This window comes from Lolium perenne, chromosome 4 (assembly GCF_019359855.2).
Source record: "Lolium perenne isolate Kyuss_39 chromosome 4, Kyuss_2.0, whole genome shotgun sequence".
In the NCBI taxonomy this organism is placed as follows: domain Eukaryota; kingdom Viridiplantae; phylum Streptophyta; class Magnoliopsida; order Poales; family Poaceae; genus Lolium; species Lolium perenne.
This window is the reverse complement of record NC_067247.2, coordinates 153462448-153478243: the sequence shown is the minus strand read 5'-3', so window position 1 is coordinate 153478243 and position 15796 is coordinate 153462448. Positions and strand designations below refer to the sequence as shown.

Sequence of the window (15796 nt, the reverse complement as noted above, 5' to 3'; positions counted from 1 at the left end):
GAATACTATGAAACACATCGTTAACACAAGTTATCGGCAATTTATCAAGACAAAGTATTACCGTTACTAAGATCGTTAGACCAAGACAATGATATGATCTTGCATATGATATGGATGTCATAAGATCTTCAAACATGATCACTTCGTAGTTGGGTGACTATAAAGTTGATCTTCGTTCTTCCGGATGATATGGCGCAACGCATGTGATCATGGGAATTGCTACTCTGATGATGGAGAAGATACTCTCTGGACCCACTCATATATATCATGATGTTCTACATCGTCTGGCCGGACACGTGATCAAGTTTTTACGTCATAGGAACATCATCGATTGTATGTGATGAGTAAAGTAAACATGCCGGGTAATGAGGGTAACCTAGAAGTTTCACCTCGGGCTATGTCAAGTATCATCAAGCAATGCGACGTGTATCGAATTACGGAATGTTCACACAACACAAATATTTTCGTGTTATATGTAGGGTTTGTTGCGGTTATCAAGCGCTCAACATCAACCATTGTAGAGGAAGGACGTTCCGGACATGTCTACATATATCCGAACCATACGGCTACACACTTAAGGTTTAGCGACATTTGGAACGTGAGTGTGTATGAAGATAAAGAAGCAAAGTGGTTCCAAAAGATGTTCGGAAAGTCTCGGAATACTCCGGAATGGTATGGAGAGTGACTGAGGCTGATACCGAATGGTTTGTCATTTGTGAAAAGTACCGGAAGGATCTAGAATCATTTCCGAAGGTCATGTGTACATTGTTAAGCTCATCAATAATTGTTAGCTATATATAGCTCCATCTATCCATACCTAGGTAGTTCGACACAAAATTACCGTTTCCATTGTTGGTGTCCTAAATTGCTAGATGCTTGGAACACTCGTGGGCACAGAGCGTCATGCATCGCAAGCTCCGCCCCATCACTGTGTGTTGTCTACTTTTCTTCTTGCGACCGTAGAGCATGTGAACCCTGGCCAGCTTTATATTCTAGCATAGTAAGGTCAGTTGCCTATGGGTATTTGAATTTAAACTTTAGAGATGGGCTGGACAAAAAGCTCGAAGATCGACGAGTTAAATGAGTGCTTGTTTGCTCGACTCGTTTAAGCTCGACTCGTTTTGTTAATGAGCCGAGCTGAGCATCAGTTTTTGCTCGTTAAGGTTAACGAGCTAAACAATCGAGCCGACTATGTTCGTGAGCTACTCGTTAAGATCGGTAACAAACTAGGTTTCACCAGTTTTGACTGCAAGTCACTTGGTTATCTCAAATATTTGGCAGGAAGGAACCAAACAAAATAGTGTTCTTTAACCATGCTTGAAACTCCTACATTAGGATCTAAAAACCTATGCTTTCTCTCTTCCTTACTAGGCAATGCACACATGTTTATTTTCTATTGCCTCCTTAACGATCATTAACGAGCTGCTCGCGAGCGCTCGCAAGAACATAACGAGTCGAGCCAAACAATGATTTCAGCTCGTTATTCTTAACGATCTTAACGATTCGAGCCCTAACGATCACGAGCTTAACGAGCCGAGCCTTAACGATCCGAGCAGCTCGTTAGTCCACCCCTAGTCCCGTGTACTTTGTTGACCTCATCAATAATTATTAGCTCTGAGTGTGAAAAAAAAATCAAAAACATATGAATTTCCCAAGTGCTAAAAAATGCTCGGGTGCTATCTGGCAAAACGAGCACTCGCTCCGTGGCCGTCCGATGTGCATCCGTGATCAAGATGCGCGAAGATTCTTTCCGAAGCGACTGGATGTCTTTCTCTTCGTTTCCATTCCCCTCTCACGCTTGCTAGGGTATCACGCAGGACCATTCCAGACGGAATCAGCGCGCGGATTTTGTGGGATCCCGACGCCGGAGCGGACGCGCGAGCTGGGGCTGGGAGCTCGGCGGCGGAGAGTAACACGCGGTCGAGGACGGGGAGCCCCGACGCCGGAGAGCGACCCACGAGGGAGTTCGATGGTGGGTAGCGCGGCGGCGGAGAGCGGCAAGGCGAGCTCAGGCGGGGGGAGGGGGTCTGAGCAGCGGAGAAGCGACCCGCACGCGAGGGTTGGGAACTCGGCGGCGGAGAACGGCCACACGAGCTGGGCGGAGAGTTGGGGCAGCGGAGATGCAACCCGCGCGCGAGGGAGCCGAGCTCGGGCGACGAAGAGTGCCCGCACGAGGGAGCTCATACGACTAGGAAGCCCGACGAAGGAGCAATTGAGCGGCCGCAGTTGCCATACTACCACTGCTCCGGCGCTTACTGGATCTATGTCTGCATCCTCAAGCAGTTCCGGGAGGAGATTCTCAAGGATGTCCGTAAGAATAGTTAACTCTCTCACCCTCACTAATTTATATGAAAATCTTGCTAGTTTATTGTGTAATTAGGCCTCCTATTTGTACCCTTCCATAAGCTCATGTAGCAGCAGGCATTCTTGTTATTAGTTGAAATACAATATTTAGCCGAGTGAGTAAATAGTGAACCCATTTTGTTTTAAGAACAGTTCTTAGTTGAGTTTATGCCAGGGCCTAGTAAGATAATCAATGAAATGCAAACCATCGGAACAAAGCGAAATGAAAACACTATGTACAAACTATGATTTACTCAATGCTCAGGTTGGAGATTCAGATAGTTTGGCACAACATTTTACTTCTCAATTTAAACTTCCAGACTTGAACACTGATCGTTTTGTACAATTGTAACAAAACCATGTTGATTGGTGCCCAAATTCCTCTTATGTTTCTAGAGAAACGAACCTGATTTAGTGCATTTGTGTGCTCAGGTTCTATTCTGCAAGGTACTTCTTACACTGGCCGGCGAGCAAGAAGGCGTGAACCCAAATGCTGCCCTACTGCAAGCTGCAGCGTCCCCCGCCCCCATCCTTCTTTGATGAATTGACCGAGGCAAACACAATACCAATATGCCGCGATCAATAGAAGCGGTACTCCTTCTGTATACCAGTGAAGAGGACGCCTACTGCTTACTCTGCAGTCTTTTGCCCAACTTAGTTGCTTTTTTGTCATCAGTTTTAAGTTACTTTTTATCTGCTAGTTAGGTTATCTTTTCCAGCTGCATGAAAATTTCACACTGATTTCATTATGTTGTTTAGTCAACATGGCTAAGTTGCTTACTCAACTCAACTAGTTGCTTTCTGCCAGGAGTTGCCTTGCCTTGCTCAGCATGCCTTTTTAGGTTGTTTAGTTGCTTTGAATTCAACCAGGTTTAGTTTGATGTTTCAACACCATGATTAAGTTGTCTTTCATATTTGATTGAGTTGTTTGTTCAACTAGGTAAGTTGTGTACTAAATATATGTAAGCCGTGTACTAAATATGCCTATGTTGCCTCTGGCAACATCCTTTTGAAGTTTATTTTATCCTATAGTTTAGTTTGATGCTTAGCAGTATCCTTAAGTTGAACATTTGTCTTAATTTAGTTGTTCTTTTCAACTGACCTAAGTTGTAATTTACAACGAAATACCCGTAAGTAGTATGTTGCTTATTATGTTCCATTAAGTTGGTAAGTTGCCTTGTCAACATGTTCTTTTGTCATTATGGTTAATTTGTGCTTCATAATCTAGCTAAGTTTGCTTCTATCATTATACTTAAGTTGGCTAGTCAGTATAACTAAGTCGAATGCATACTTAAGTTCTCTTTTATACTCTATCTAGGTTTCTTCCCAAACGCTAAAAAGTTCTTGGAGGCCAGGAAACATGTTTGAGCCTCCAATTTCTGGCCATTCCATATGTGTGATCAAAGTTGTTCTGTCTCTATAGGTAAATTATTTACATCATTGTTACTAAGTTGATTTACATAGATTTTCAGGTTTTAGCGTTACACACTATTTTTTGGGGTATAGGGATTATTAAAGTTTTGTTTTTGTTATCATGGTAAATTTGTTTTCAGCATACAATTATGTTGTTTTGGCAATACTACTAGTTGTTTTTGTCTACATAATCGTGTATTTTGCATTCATTTTTACATACAACTAAGTATTTTTTTACTATGCTTAAGTTGCGTACTTAAATAAATTAAGTTGATTCCTCCCGCATGCTTAAGTTGTTGGGCATTGGTACAATCTATCTAGGTGTTCCTTTTTAGCAACATGCATAAGTTGTCCACTGGTTTAATGAGTTGCCTTGTCTACATGCTTAATTTGAGTACTGGAATTAATTGTAATGATTCCTCTAGCATGCTTAAGTTGTTTGTTATTGGTACATTCTATCTAGGTGATCCTTTTCAGCAATATGCATAAGCAGGCCCGGGCGGGAAGGAGTGCCAATTGTGCGGTTGCACAGGGCCTAATAATTTTTGAGGCCCAAAATTTTGGTATAGGCCTGTACAATTATTCAGTGTAAAAAATAAACAAGTGAAAGTAAAATGGCCGGCCTTACCTGGGCCCTTCCCAAGGAATCCCAACCGATGGGAGAGAGCGAGTGGCAAACGCGATCGACAAAACGGGGGATGATCGATCAGGCCTACGATCAACTGACTCCCTTGCTCCCTTGACGAAGCGACGCGAGCGCGTCAGTACTCAGTTCGTCTTCTGTCGCCGCCTCTTTCCGTGGATGGTGGACCCTGGCGTTCTGCAATTGTTCTTCCTACGATCCTCCGATCGATCTTGTAGTTGATTTACCAGGTGCAGCATCCCTCGTCTCTTATGTCTTTTTCAGCTTCTTTTCTTGTCTGGTTTTTCACTAGTAGGTGCTCTACAGGCTACATCGGTACTAGCTAGGTGTTTCTCAATCCCAATTCTCAAATTTGTTTAACTGTGTTGTATTCTTATTCATCTTTTTTTGTAGGAGTCAATATAGGCAAGCCTGAATCCAATTTCTATGTAATTAAGATACTCTGACATATAGGTTGTTATTGTTGAATAGTTAAAATTTTCTAGCGCTAAAGGGTCCTATTTTAAAATTCCGCACAGGGCCTCGAATTTTACCGGCTTGGCGCTGTGCATAAGTTGCACACTGGTTTAATTAGTTGCCTTATCAAAATGCTTAAGTTGAGTACTAAAAATTAATCGAGTTGATTCTTTCCAATATGCTTAAGTTGTATGGAAATCAACAATCTTTATAGCTTTTCATTTTTCGAGCAACATTCATAAGTCGTCCACTACTTTATTAAGTGGTCTTGTCAACATGCTTAAGGTGCTTCTTGTGACCTTGATAAGTTGCATCCGCCTAATTTAGTTTTCAAAGTTGCTTAGCATGGTTTACTAAGTTGGTCGATCAACCAACGTAAGTAGCATATTTTTGCATACTAAAGTCCCTTGTACTTAGGTCAAATATGTTTGCAGCTGTGTAACAGGCTGATGCTAATTAGTTGATTAGATCAACATGTTTAAGTTGATTTTTAATTGGGGTTTGGTTGATCTTTCATCATAACTAAGTCGTCTCCTCAATATAACTAAATTGTTTTATTTCAACATGGTTATCTTAGCCTTTGTGCTACTTTTTATCAGTGTCTTTGGGTGCACATGGTTGTGGTTTTGTTGTTGTTGTTGTAGGATCTACTGAGATGCTGCATGTTTGGGTTATGTTGTATTTTCTAGGTTTGGTGTTCTAATGCATCCATGGTGCCAAAGTTGTGTGCTTTTTTTTGCTTCTAGGATCTACTAACTTGCTACACATTTTGCTCATGTTGCTTTCTTTTCTAGGCATAGATTTCCAATGCATCGAGGGTGCAAATGTGCAATGGGGGTTGTGCTTTGTTCTGGGATCTAGAAACTATTTCGGGGCAAGGGAGGATTAAAAAAGCGGTGTGATTTCATTTTAACTTTTTGGTTCACCTTTTCGATCTCATGGAGCAACTTGATTGAAGCTGATTTTTTTCCCGTGCCACGATGCAGAGGTACAAGTCCATAGTAATCTGATGGAGGAAGTTAATTGGTGCTGCAAAAGGAGGCAAGAAAAAGCGACTTGGACCTTGGGCCAAGAGGATGATGCTAGTTTTGGTACGAGGGAGAGGCGCGCTAGCAACCTGGTCAGGGGTTTCTTTTTCGAACTTGGTTGGTTGAGTGGGGGCGCTGGACTTTCTGTTTCTGGACCGGGGTACAGGACTTTTATTTCTGGGCGGGGGCTGGTTTGGTAACCAACCCTCGAGTGCTTGCTAGCCATGTCTAGGTGTCTTTATTGGCTACTGATTTATTAAAGTTGCCTTGTCAACATGTTTAAGTAGGCTACTACATATAACTAAGTTGCTTTTTGCAATATAATATATCTATCTTTCTTTTTATCAACATTTATTTAGTTGCTGCTCAGTATAACTAAGTTGATTTTGCAAGCATACTTAAGTTGTGTTTTATAATATATCTAGGTTTCCTTTTGTCAACATTTATTGTAGTTGGCTACCTTAAGAGTGTCACACATGCTCATTGGTGCCCACTTTTTCTAAGCTTAGTGTAGTATCTGTTATCTAAATAATAAGTTGGTCCGGGAGTTTTCGCTTGTTGGTTGCATACATCTGGCATCCATGATATTCATCTAAGTTGTTACTTCGTCACTTACATCGGGGAACCTCTAGATGCCTCTATGATTTTGCAATTTATTCTCCTCTGTTTTTTCTTTGGCCCAGTTATGTCCACCTTTGTTGTGCGTACAACATATTAGTTGTTGGACAAACATCCCCAGGTTTCTGTTCTATCCAAGTGGTGCTACTAATTTTCTTATGTGGATGCACTGTGATCACCACTATGTATGCAAAATGCAGCCCATTGTTGTAGGGAAAAAAGTAAGTTGCTACACTAAATAATTACGTTGAGTAGAAGCCTTTTGATCTCAGAACCCAACTGGTTTTTCATAAGGGGGACAACTGTGCTTGCTGGGAACCCAGTTTCAAGATTGTTTTCGTGCAGAAATAACTATCCTAAGTTGCTGAGAAGAGATGAGTTTTGTTTACCTTGTGATTTTCTCCTGGCGAGCATCTGGTTTTTGTGATGGGGAGAAGTTGCTTATTTGAATCGATCATGGAGATCTGGAGTAGGAAGAACTGGGCATTGTACGAATTGCAAAACAAGGATCTGAAATTCTGGACATGAGAGATGGGGGGACGGTGCCGTGGGAGCGCTTCTCGCGCGGGCTGTCAAACCTTGTTGGGAAAAGGGACCGCGTGGGGGTCGGGCATGCGTTTTCTTTTCGGTGAGGGCCCGCTTCGTATGACAGGCTGTTTACTACTTCGGGTGTGCGGGGGCAGAAACTTCCCTTATTGGGCCGAGTGCTCGTTTGGTCCATTGAGCACCCGAGTGCTGGCTAGATGCGTCCTTTGAATTTACACTTTAGAATTGGATCAAATAGACTAGCTGAGCTATTATTGACTCAGAGCAGCTGTTGGTGCAGTGGCAAGTCAGTGCGCACTCGCTTCAGTGGTTTTGGGTTCCAATTAGTTTTAGACTTGTTGCTAACATTTTTCGCGCAGTTTTCTTAGTTATTTTACTGAAAAAAGGATAGTTGAGGGTTCGATCCTGTTAAGATTCAACATACGCCTCTACGGAACCGATTTGAAGCAAACCGTCATTAGCAACTGTTATTAGTTTAGGCATGTGTTAATTATGTCCAAAGCGTCGTACGGACGCCTTCTCGTATGCCAAGAGGCATCTCTTTGTAACAGGCGCCTGTACAAGGCGTCCCAAACTCCTGTATAAATAGGGCTTTGCCCACAAGCAATAGATCACAAGTTTTACTCTCTAATCTGAGTTCTAACACGTTATCAGCCACGCTAGATTCTACCAAGAGCAATCACCGGAGAAGAAGAAAGGAAAGAACATAAGGTAAAAATGGCAAGAAACCTGCCAGCGATTGCATCCGCCTTCGTTCGTTTCCTCCAGATGGAGACTCGTCGCCGCCCCAGGTTCGTACGACGCCGGCAGACAGGATTCCGTCGCTACGGCCGCGCGACCGGTTTCCGTCGCCACCGCCGCTGGACTGTTTTCCGCCGCCACAACCACGGCCGTGGCCTCCGCCACCGCTCTGGACTTGGTCGTCGTCGTCGCCCTTTCCACTGGAACCGCAGTCGTCATGGCGGTCGTCGCCACGGCAACCGCCGCCAGGCGCCTCGCACTGGACGCTGTGCCCGGGCAAAGTGAGCGCCCAAGGCACTCAAGCTGCCCCAGCGGCACCACCCAGCCCACCTGCTCCTCTGCAATCGGCGTTCCACATACCGCCGATGGACTGGCTCCTCGGCGGGCCGGCGGCTCCGTTCCTCGGCGAGGAGGACGACTTCGACGCCGCCCTGGTGCCACCACCACCGGGGATCTTCCTCGACAACGGCATGGACGCCGGTGTGGCCTTCTGCCCGGAGCACGGGTACGGGCCTTGCCCTGCCCGCAGGGGCATCGCCTTTTGCCCAATGCAGGGCTACGGCGCGAGTCCCCCACCGCTGGCCACCGTTTTCGATCCGCCGACACCAACGCCGTCCGCCGAACTCGAGGAGTATGAGTTCCTGCCGGGCTTGGGTCCGGACGCATACATGGACCTGCCAACGCCGACGCCGGAGCACTTCATGCCGCCGGGATACAATCCCGTCCCTGAACTGGATTCGCCGCCAATGGACGAAGAGACCAGCGCTCCCGTCGCTGCCGCGCCATTGGCCTTCGACCTCAACGTCGAGCCCGAGGACGAGGAGACCCGCGCTCCCGTCGCTGCTGCGCCATTCGCCTTGGACCTCAAAGCCGAAGCCGAGCCCAAGGACGAGGAGACCGGCGCTCAGGCACCGCAGCCGGCTGGGCCAGCAACGCCGCCACCCGAAGCTCGCCGCCTCCTGCGCCGATTCGCCGCGGCCATGGCCTCCCGCCAGCCCAGCTTCCGTGCTGGGTCATGGAACCCCGCCTCCCTTGGCTTCTCCAATCTCGCCATGCCCAACACCAGCCTCCCTGACGGCTCCACCGACGAGGAAAGACGCGGCGGAAGCTGCTCTCGTCGCTGGTGAATTGGTGATGTGCGAGCAGACATGGGGGCTTCCGCCTGGGTCGGTCAAGATTGGGGATAGAGACGCTCGGGTCACTCCTGGATGTTCTATCCTTATCTGACCGGCCGGCCAAGCTACTCCATTCTAGGCAACTATATAATTAGTTTGTTTACCCAGGCGCATCCACTTGCTCCATGTGGCAGCACTAAATTAGTACTCCTTATTTGTTTAGTACAGTACATGAGTCACATAAGTATTTGTACGGTTCTCAAGTACTTATCATGTCATAGACCTCTGTATTATGTATTTACATCATGTACTAAATTATATTGTATACTGATGTTGTAGACTACACTGTGTCTATAGAAGATTATATGTTCAATGTGTTTGCATTTTGCAATCCCTATAACATATATATATATATATGGTACAATAATATTATTTTGCAAGTGGGATTAATTTTCTTGCAAAATTAACTGTTAATTCATCATCGATTAAGTCCATATATGCTTAAGATAGCATCAAATTGACTTAAATCAAATGGAATTAACAAGCAAAATTAAAGTGACTACCTCAAATTTATATATGGGATCACAAGGTAATGTGGTATCTACTGCGATAATAAGCAGATTATCCACAATTATTGTGAGGTCTACATTTTGTCAAAATTGACATTATGACTACCTTCAACGTGCTCTCCCATATATTTAAATGAAATCATAATATAAGGTACTAAGATCAAAGGCATCTACTGATTTTGGTCAGATTATGCTTCTTAGTACTGTGAGATGTACTCCATGAAAATGGTGATTATCTACAACGTGTTATGAAAGATAATTTGGGGTCCACACTAAAACTCAAGGATTCACTTGAGTTCAGCAATTTTGCAAATTTTATTACGACATAACCATGATGATTTTAATTTGCATACAAGTAAATTTACAAATCCTTGGTTCTCATTCATGTAGGACAAAATGACCGTCAAAGAATTTGAAGAGCTTGCGCTCGACGGAAATAATTATCCTACATGGGCTATGGATGTTAAAATTAGTCTTTCATCCCGTGGAATTGCAGCTGCACTCATACCACCTGAGGAACCCCTTCCGCAGGGAGTTGCACAATTAACTGAGCCACAAAAATATGGTGCTTTATACATTATAAGAAACCATATTCACCCAGATTTGAAATCTGAATATTTAATGGAGGAATCTCCAAGCAATATGTGGCAAGCACTCAAAACTAGATATGAACAGCAAAGGGCAGTTATACTACCTGAAGCTAGTCATGAGTGGACCCAGTTAAGACTCCAGGATTTCAAATCTGTCGGAGCTTATAACCATGAGGTTCATAAGATTTGTTCGAAGTTACGGTTTTGCGAGAAGGAACCTTCAGAAGAGGAGAAGATAGAAAAGACTCTATCAACTATGCTCCCAGCTGATAGGATCCTACAGCAACAATATCGTGCAAGGAATTACCAAGTTTATTCTGAACTTATACATGTTCTCCTCCAGGCAGAAAAACATGATGAACTTCTTTTAAAAAATAGTCATCAACGCCCAGTTGGGGCTGCCCCAATACCTGAGGTACATGCAAATTTTCAGAAAAACAATAAGTTCAATGGCTCTTTCAAAGGTCGTAAGAAGAACTTTAAGGGTAATTACAACCGCAACCGCAACAACAAGAACAAGCCACATAATTCAGACAAGGGAAAGGGCATTGCAAAGAACAAGTTTGATAAAACTAACCTTTGCCGGAAATGTGGATGCTACAAGCATGTCACCAAAAAATGCCGCACCCCAAAACATCTGGTAAACCTCTACCTGCAATCCATGGGACGTAACAGACCTGCCCAAGGAGCAAGATATGAAGCACACTTCAATCTTCAACCCGAAAACAACATGGAAGTTGGATGTTCGCGAGATGTTCAAAGAGCACCAAGCAACACCGAGGAATTACATGTACCACGGGACTCCATGGACAAGGAGAATATGATGATCGAATACGCCTCCAACGACGTGTTCGGAGACTTTGACTAGTCAATCAACTCCATTATATAGAATATTTGTTTACATCCATTTGATTGTTGTAATAAGAACATAGTATTATTGTTGTTGTTGTCATCCTATATTGTAAAGCACAATATAAATATTGTATCAGCACTTTGATATCAATAAAGTTGTATATATTCTATATATCCAATAAGTCTTTTCATTGATGAAAATTCTACATTTCAATATATAGATTTCTACGGGAGTCAATCCAAATGGAGGAGGAAATGTGCCTTGTGGATAGTGGTACCACAAACTCTATACTTAGGGAAATAAAGTATTTCCAAACTCTTACAAAGATGAATGGAGATATTTTAACAATCGCCGGACGCGATGCGGTAATTGTTGGCACAGGACGCGCCATATTTACCCTCCCTATGGGTACACAAATTATAATTGAGGATGCTTTATTGTATCCCGATTCAACTCGTACCCTCATAGGATATAGAGATATCCGTAAAAATGGTTTTCACATTGAAACCCATGAAGACAACAAGGAGGAGTATCTCCTCTTTACCAAAGATAACGGATATGGCAAACAAATATTTGAGAAAATTCCCTCTTTATCATCAGGATTGTACTACACATACATAAAACCCGTAGCACACGTTGTGTACAAGGCAATTTTTCAGAATGTCAATGCATTCCAAACTTGGCATGATCGCCTTGGTCATCCCGGTATCGGGATGATGAGGAAAATTACCGGCAATTCCAATGGTCATGACTTAAATGAATCCAAATTCCCACAATCTTCGGATTTTGTGTGCACTGCATGTGCTACCGGGAAACTCATTTTACGACCCTCTTATCTTAAAATTCAAGCGGAACCACTCCAATTCCTTGAACGAATTCAAGGTGATATTTGTGGTCCTATCCAACCATTATCTGGACCTTTTAGGTATTTCATGGTTCTAATTGATGCATCTACACGATGGTCTCATGTGTGTCTATTATCCACACGAAACCATGCATTTGCCAAAATAATGAGACAAATTATTAAATTACAAGCTCATTATCCTGAGAATCGAATTAAATCAATTCGAATGGACAACGCTGCTGAATTTTCCTCGCGTGCCTTCAATGATTATTGCATGGCACTAGGAATTGAGGTTCAACACTCGGTCCCATATGTCCACACACAAAATGGATTGGCTGAATCCCTAATTAAGAGAATTAAGCTCATTGCACGGCCATTATTAATGAATTGCAAATTACCAACTTCATGTTGGGGTCACGCAGTTTTACACGCTGCTGACTTGATTCAATTGCGACCAACTGCATATCACAGCACTTCCCCTCTGCAATTAGTACGTGGAAATCTACCAAATATTTCCCATCTGCGTAAATTCGGATGCGCCACATATGTGCCGATCTCACCACCGCAGCGTACATCCATGGGCCCACATAGGAAATTGGGGATCTATGTGGGGTACAAATCACCGTCAATAATCAAGTACCTTGAACCCCTCACAGGGGATTTATTCACAGCCCGTCACGCTGATTGCATCTTCAATGAGGACCATTTCCCGGCATTAGGGGGAGACATCAAGTACCAAAAAGAATGCCCGGAAATCGATTGGAATGCCCAAGGCATTTCCTCCTCTGATCCACGTACTCAAGAAACTGAACTTCAAGTTCGGAAAATAATTGATTTGCAACACATTGCAAATAACCTGCCAGATTCATTTACTGACTATAAAGGTGTTACAAAATCCTATAATCCTGCCAGAAATGCGCCCGAAAGAGTGGAGGTACCAACAAAAACCACTCAACTCCCTGTTCAAAGGAAGAGGGGGAGAAGTACGGCCACCGAACATGATTCAGCTTCTTGCAAGCAACAAAGGAAACAGAGGAAGAAACCCTCTGAACCAGTAAATGTAAATCAACCTAGCGTTGATAATCATCTAATGGGTAATGAACACCCAGTGGAAGAACGACCTCCACAACCCAGCTCAGTTGTGCACTCAATGACTGGGACATCGGAAAACACGACTCAATCGTATTGGGAAATCTCGACCAGTCAACAAGGGTAAATGAAATTTCCACAAACTATATTGATTGGAGAATCTTACAATCGTAAGTCTACAATTGTCGACATATATTTCTCAACTACAGTTGCAAACAACCTTCTAAATGATCATGATCCAAAGACCATGGCAGAGTGTGAGAAACGCTCCGACTGGCCTAAATGGAAGGATGCAATCCAAGTTGAATTAGCCTCGCTCAATAAAAGAAAGGTATTCAGTGAAGCAATACCTACACCTCCCAGAGTTTTCCCTGTGGGATTCAAATGGGTTTTCGTCCGTAAGAGGAACGAGAACAATGAGGTGGTGAGATATAAAGCAAGGCTTGTAGCCCAAGGTTTCACGCAGAGACCAGGCATTGATTTCAATGAAACATATTCTCCAGTAATGAGTGGTATTACTTTCCGATATCTTATTTCAATGGCAGTACAAAATCGTCTATCTATGCAGTTGATGGACGTGGTGACCGCTTACCTTTACGGCTCACTTGATTCGGACATATACATGAAAGTTCCTGATGGAGTTTCAGTCCCGAATCCGAATGCAAAACGCAACGTATATTGTGTAAAACTAAATAAGTCTTTGTACGGCTTAAAACAGTCGGGACGCATGTGGTACAACCGACTTAGTGAGTTCCTTTTGAAAAGGGGATACTCCAATAATGATGATTGTCCATGTGTTTTCATCAAAAAGTCCGAGACCGGATTTTGCATTATTTCGGTGTATGTCGATGACTTGAACATCATTGGTAACACACAAGATATTGATGAAGCACGCAATCACCTAAAGACGGAATTTGAAATGAAGGATTTGGGTAAAACCAAATTTTGCTTGGGATTACAACTCAAGCACCTTCCCTCAGGTATTTTGGTTCACCAAACCGCCTATATCCAGAAAATATTGGAGAAATTCAATATGGACAAATCCTATCCATCCAAAACTCCCATGGTTGTTCGATCTCTAGACGTAGAGAAAGATCAATTTAGACCAAGGGATGAAGGAGAAGAGATATTGGGATCAGAAGTCCCATATCTCAGTCTTTGTTGGAGCGCTCATGTATCTCGCAAATTGCACCAGGCCTGACATTGCTTTTGCAGTAAATTTACTAGCTAGACATAGCGCAGCTCCCACCAAACGCCATTGGACGGGAGTCAAGAATATCTTTCGATATCTCCAAGGCACAAAGAATCTTGGCCTATTCTTTCAATTTCAGAAAAATTTGGACATTGAGATGATTGGGTATACCGATGCTGGCTACTTATCCGACCCCCATAATGCCAGATCACAAACCGGTTTTGTGTTCCTACATGGTGGGACAGCCATCTCATGGAAGTCTTCTAAACAGACCCTAGTGGCTACATCCACCAATCATTCTGAAATAATCGCATTATATGAAGCATCACGTGAATGTGTGTGGCTTCGCAGAATGATAAACCACATACAACAATCATGTGGTAAAGGTTCTATCGAATCTCCAACCATTATCTACGAAGATAATGCTGCTTGTGTTGCTCAGATGCAAACGGGTTACATAAAGAGCAATATCACTAAACATATTGCACCTAAATTGTTTTATCCTCATGAATTACAAAAGAGTGGGGATATAAACATCTTGCAAGTTAAATCATGCGATAATCTCGCTGACCTATTCACAAAGTCTCTACCAGCCTCAACATTTGAAAAATATGTTCGTGGAATTGGCATGCGACGACTTCGTGATTTGCAAGGATCAGGGGGAGTATCTCTCTGAATTATAACCCATTCAAACATCATATTACACTCTTTTTCCCTTTATGAGTTTACTCTCATGGTTCTCATCAAGGTTTTTAATGAGGTAATATCAACACAAGAATATATGTCATATATCCTATTTTCCCCACCGGGGTTTTTAATGGATGTATACAAAACATATTAATTGTCATCTAAACTTAACAGTGAGTTTTATCCTTTTAAGGTTTTCTCATATAAGTTATCAAAGAGACAATGATCATTATATGTTGTATCATTTTCTCCTTATTTTTCCCACCGGGTTTTAAAGGGGTTTTCACAACATATCAAATACTATTCTCCTCATATTTTTCCCACAGGGTTTTTGGGGGAGTTATTCAAGAAAACATATGCTTGTGATCAAGACCAATATTTTCAAGACTATACAAGGAATAAAGACATACGAGAAGCAGCTTTGTACAAGGGGGAGTGTTAAGATTCAACATACGTCTCTACGGAACCGATTTGAAGCAAACCGTCATTAGCAACTGTCATTAGTTTAGGCATGTGTTAATTATGTCCAAAGCGTCGTACGGACGCCTGTGTCCGTACGGACGCCTTCTCGTATGCCAAGAGGCATCTCTTTGTAACAGGCGCCTGTACAAGGCGTTCCAAACTCCTGTATAAATAGGGCTTTGCCCACAAGCAATAGATCACAAGTTTTACTCTCTAATCTGAGTTCTAACAGATCCCACATGCTGGCGAGAGTAGATGAAGAGTTACACGGCCACATGCTGGCGAGAGTAGATGAAGGAGTACTATTATGCAGGATCAAATTTATTTCATATAGCAACAGAAAATTTTGAATTCATAATTCGTTTGAATTAACTCAGACAGTAAACCACCTAGATTTTTGGTATTTCGCGATAACCAAAAATCCCGCCCCTCTCTGGTATAAAATCATGAGCTAGAAAAAACCTTGGGTACACGAATAGTGCGAGCTCAATTGTGGCCATCAATTGTACACGGATCGGATACAAATACAATTACCGGACAAAGAAAATCCTAGTGAACCAGAGTTGGAGACGTAAACCGGTAGAGATCGTGGGTTGTTTTCAGCGTG

At 42.9% G+C, this 15796-nt stretch overlaps 1 protein-coding gene and 1 long non-coding RNA gene across 5 annotated transcripts; both read left to right on the top strand.

Moving 5' to 3' along the window:
• The first annotated feature begins 1751 nt into the window (after positions 1-1751).
• Positions 1752-6233, top strand: LOC127294195 (uncharacterized). 4 transcript variants are annotated; one of them, XR_011742927.1, is made up of 6 exons: positions 1752-2307; positions 2776-2934; positions 3662-3766; positions 4220-4629; positions 5650-5751; positions 5842-6233. It is a non-coding gene; the product is annotated as an uncharacterized lncRNA (long non-coding RNA). The 4 variants fall into 4 exon arrangements; XR_007846426.2 differs by having other exon boundaries at positions 1752-2320; XR_011742926.1 differs by having other exon boundaries at positions 1753-2311.
• A 3635-nt stretch (positions 6234-9868) lies between these two features.
• On the top strand, positions 9869-10930 carry LOC127347298 (uncharacterized). The gene has a single exon (XM_051373503.2). It carries the CDS (start codon positions 9869-9871, stop codon positions 10928-10930), a length of 1062 nt encoding a protein of 353 aa, XP_051229463.2.
• Positions 10931-15796: the final 4866 nt, after the last annotated feature.

Excerpts from the sequence above, each read along its gene's own strand:
- LOC127347298 (XM_051373503.2), top strand. The coding sequence starts at position 9,869 with ATGACCGTCAAAGAATTTGAAGAGCTTGCGCTCGACGGAAATAATTAT.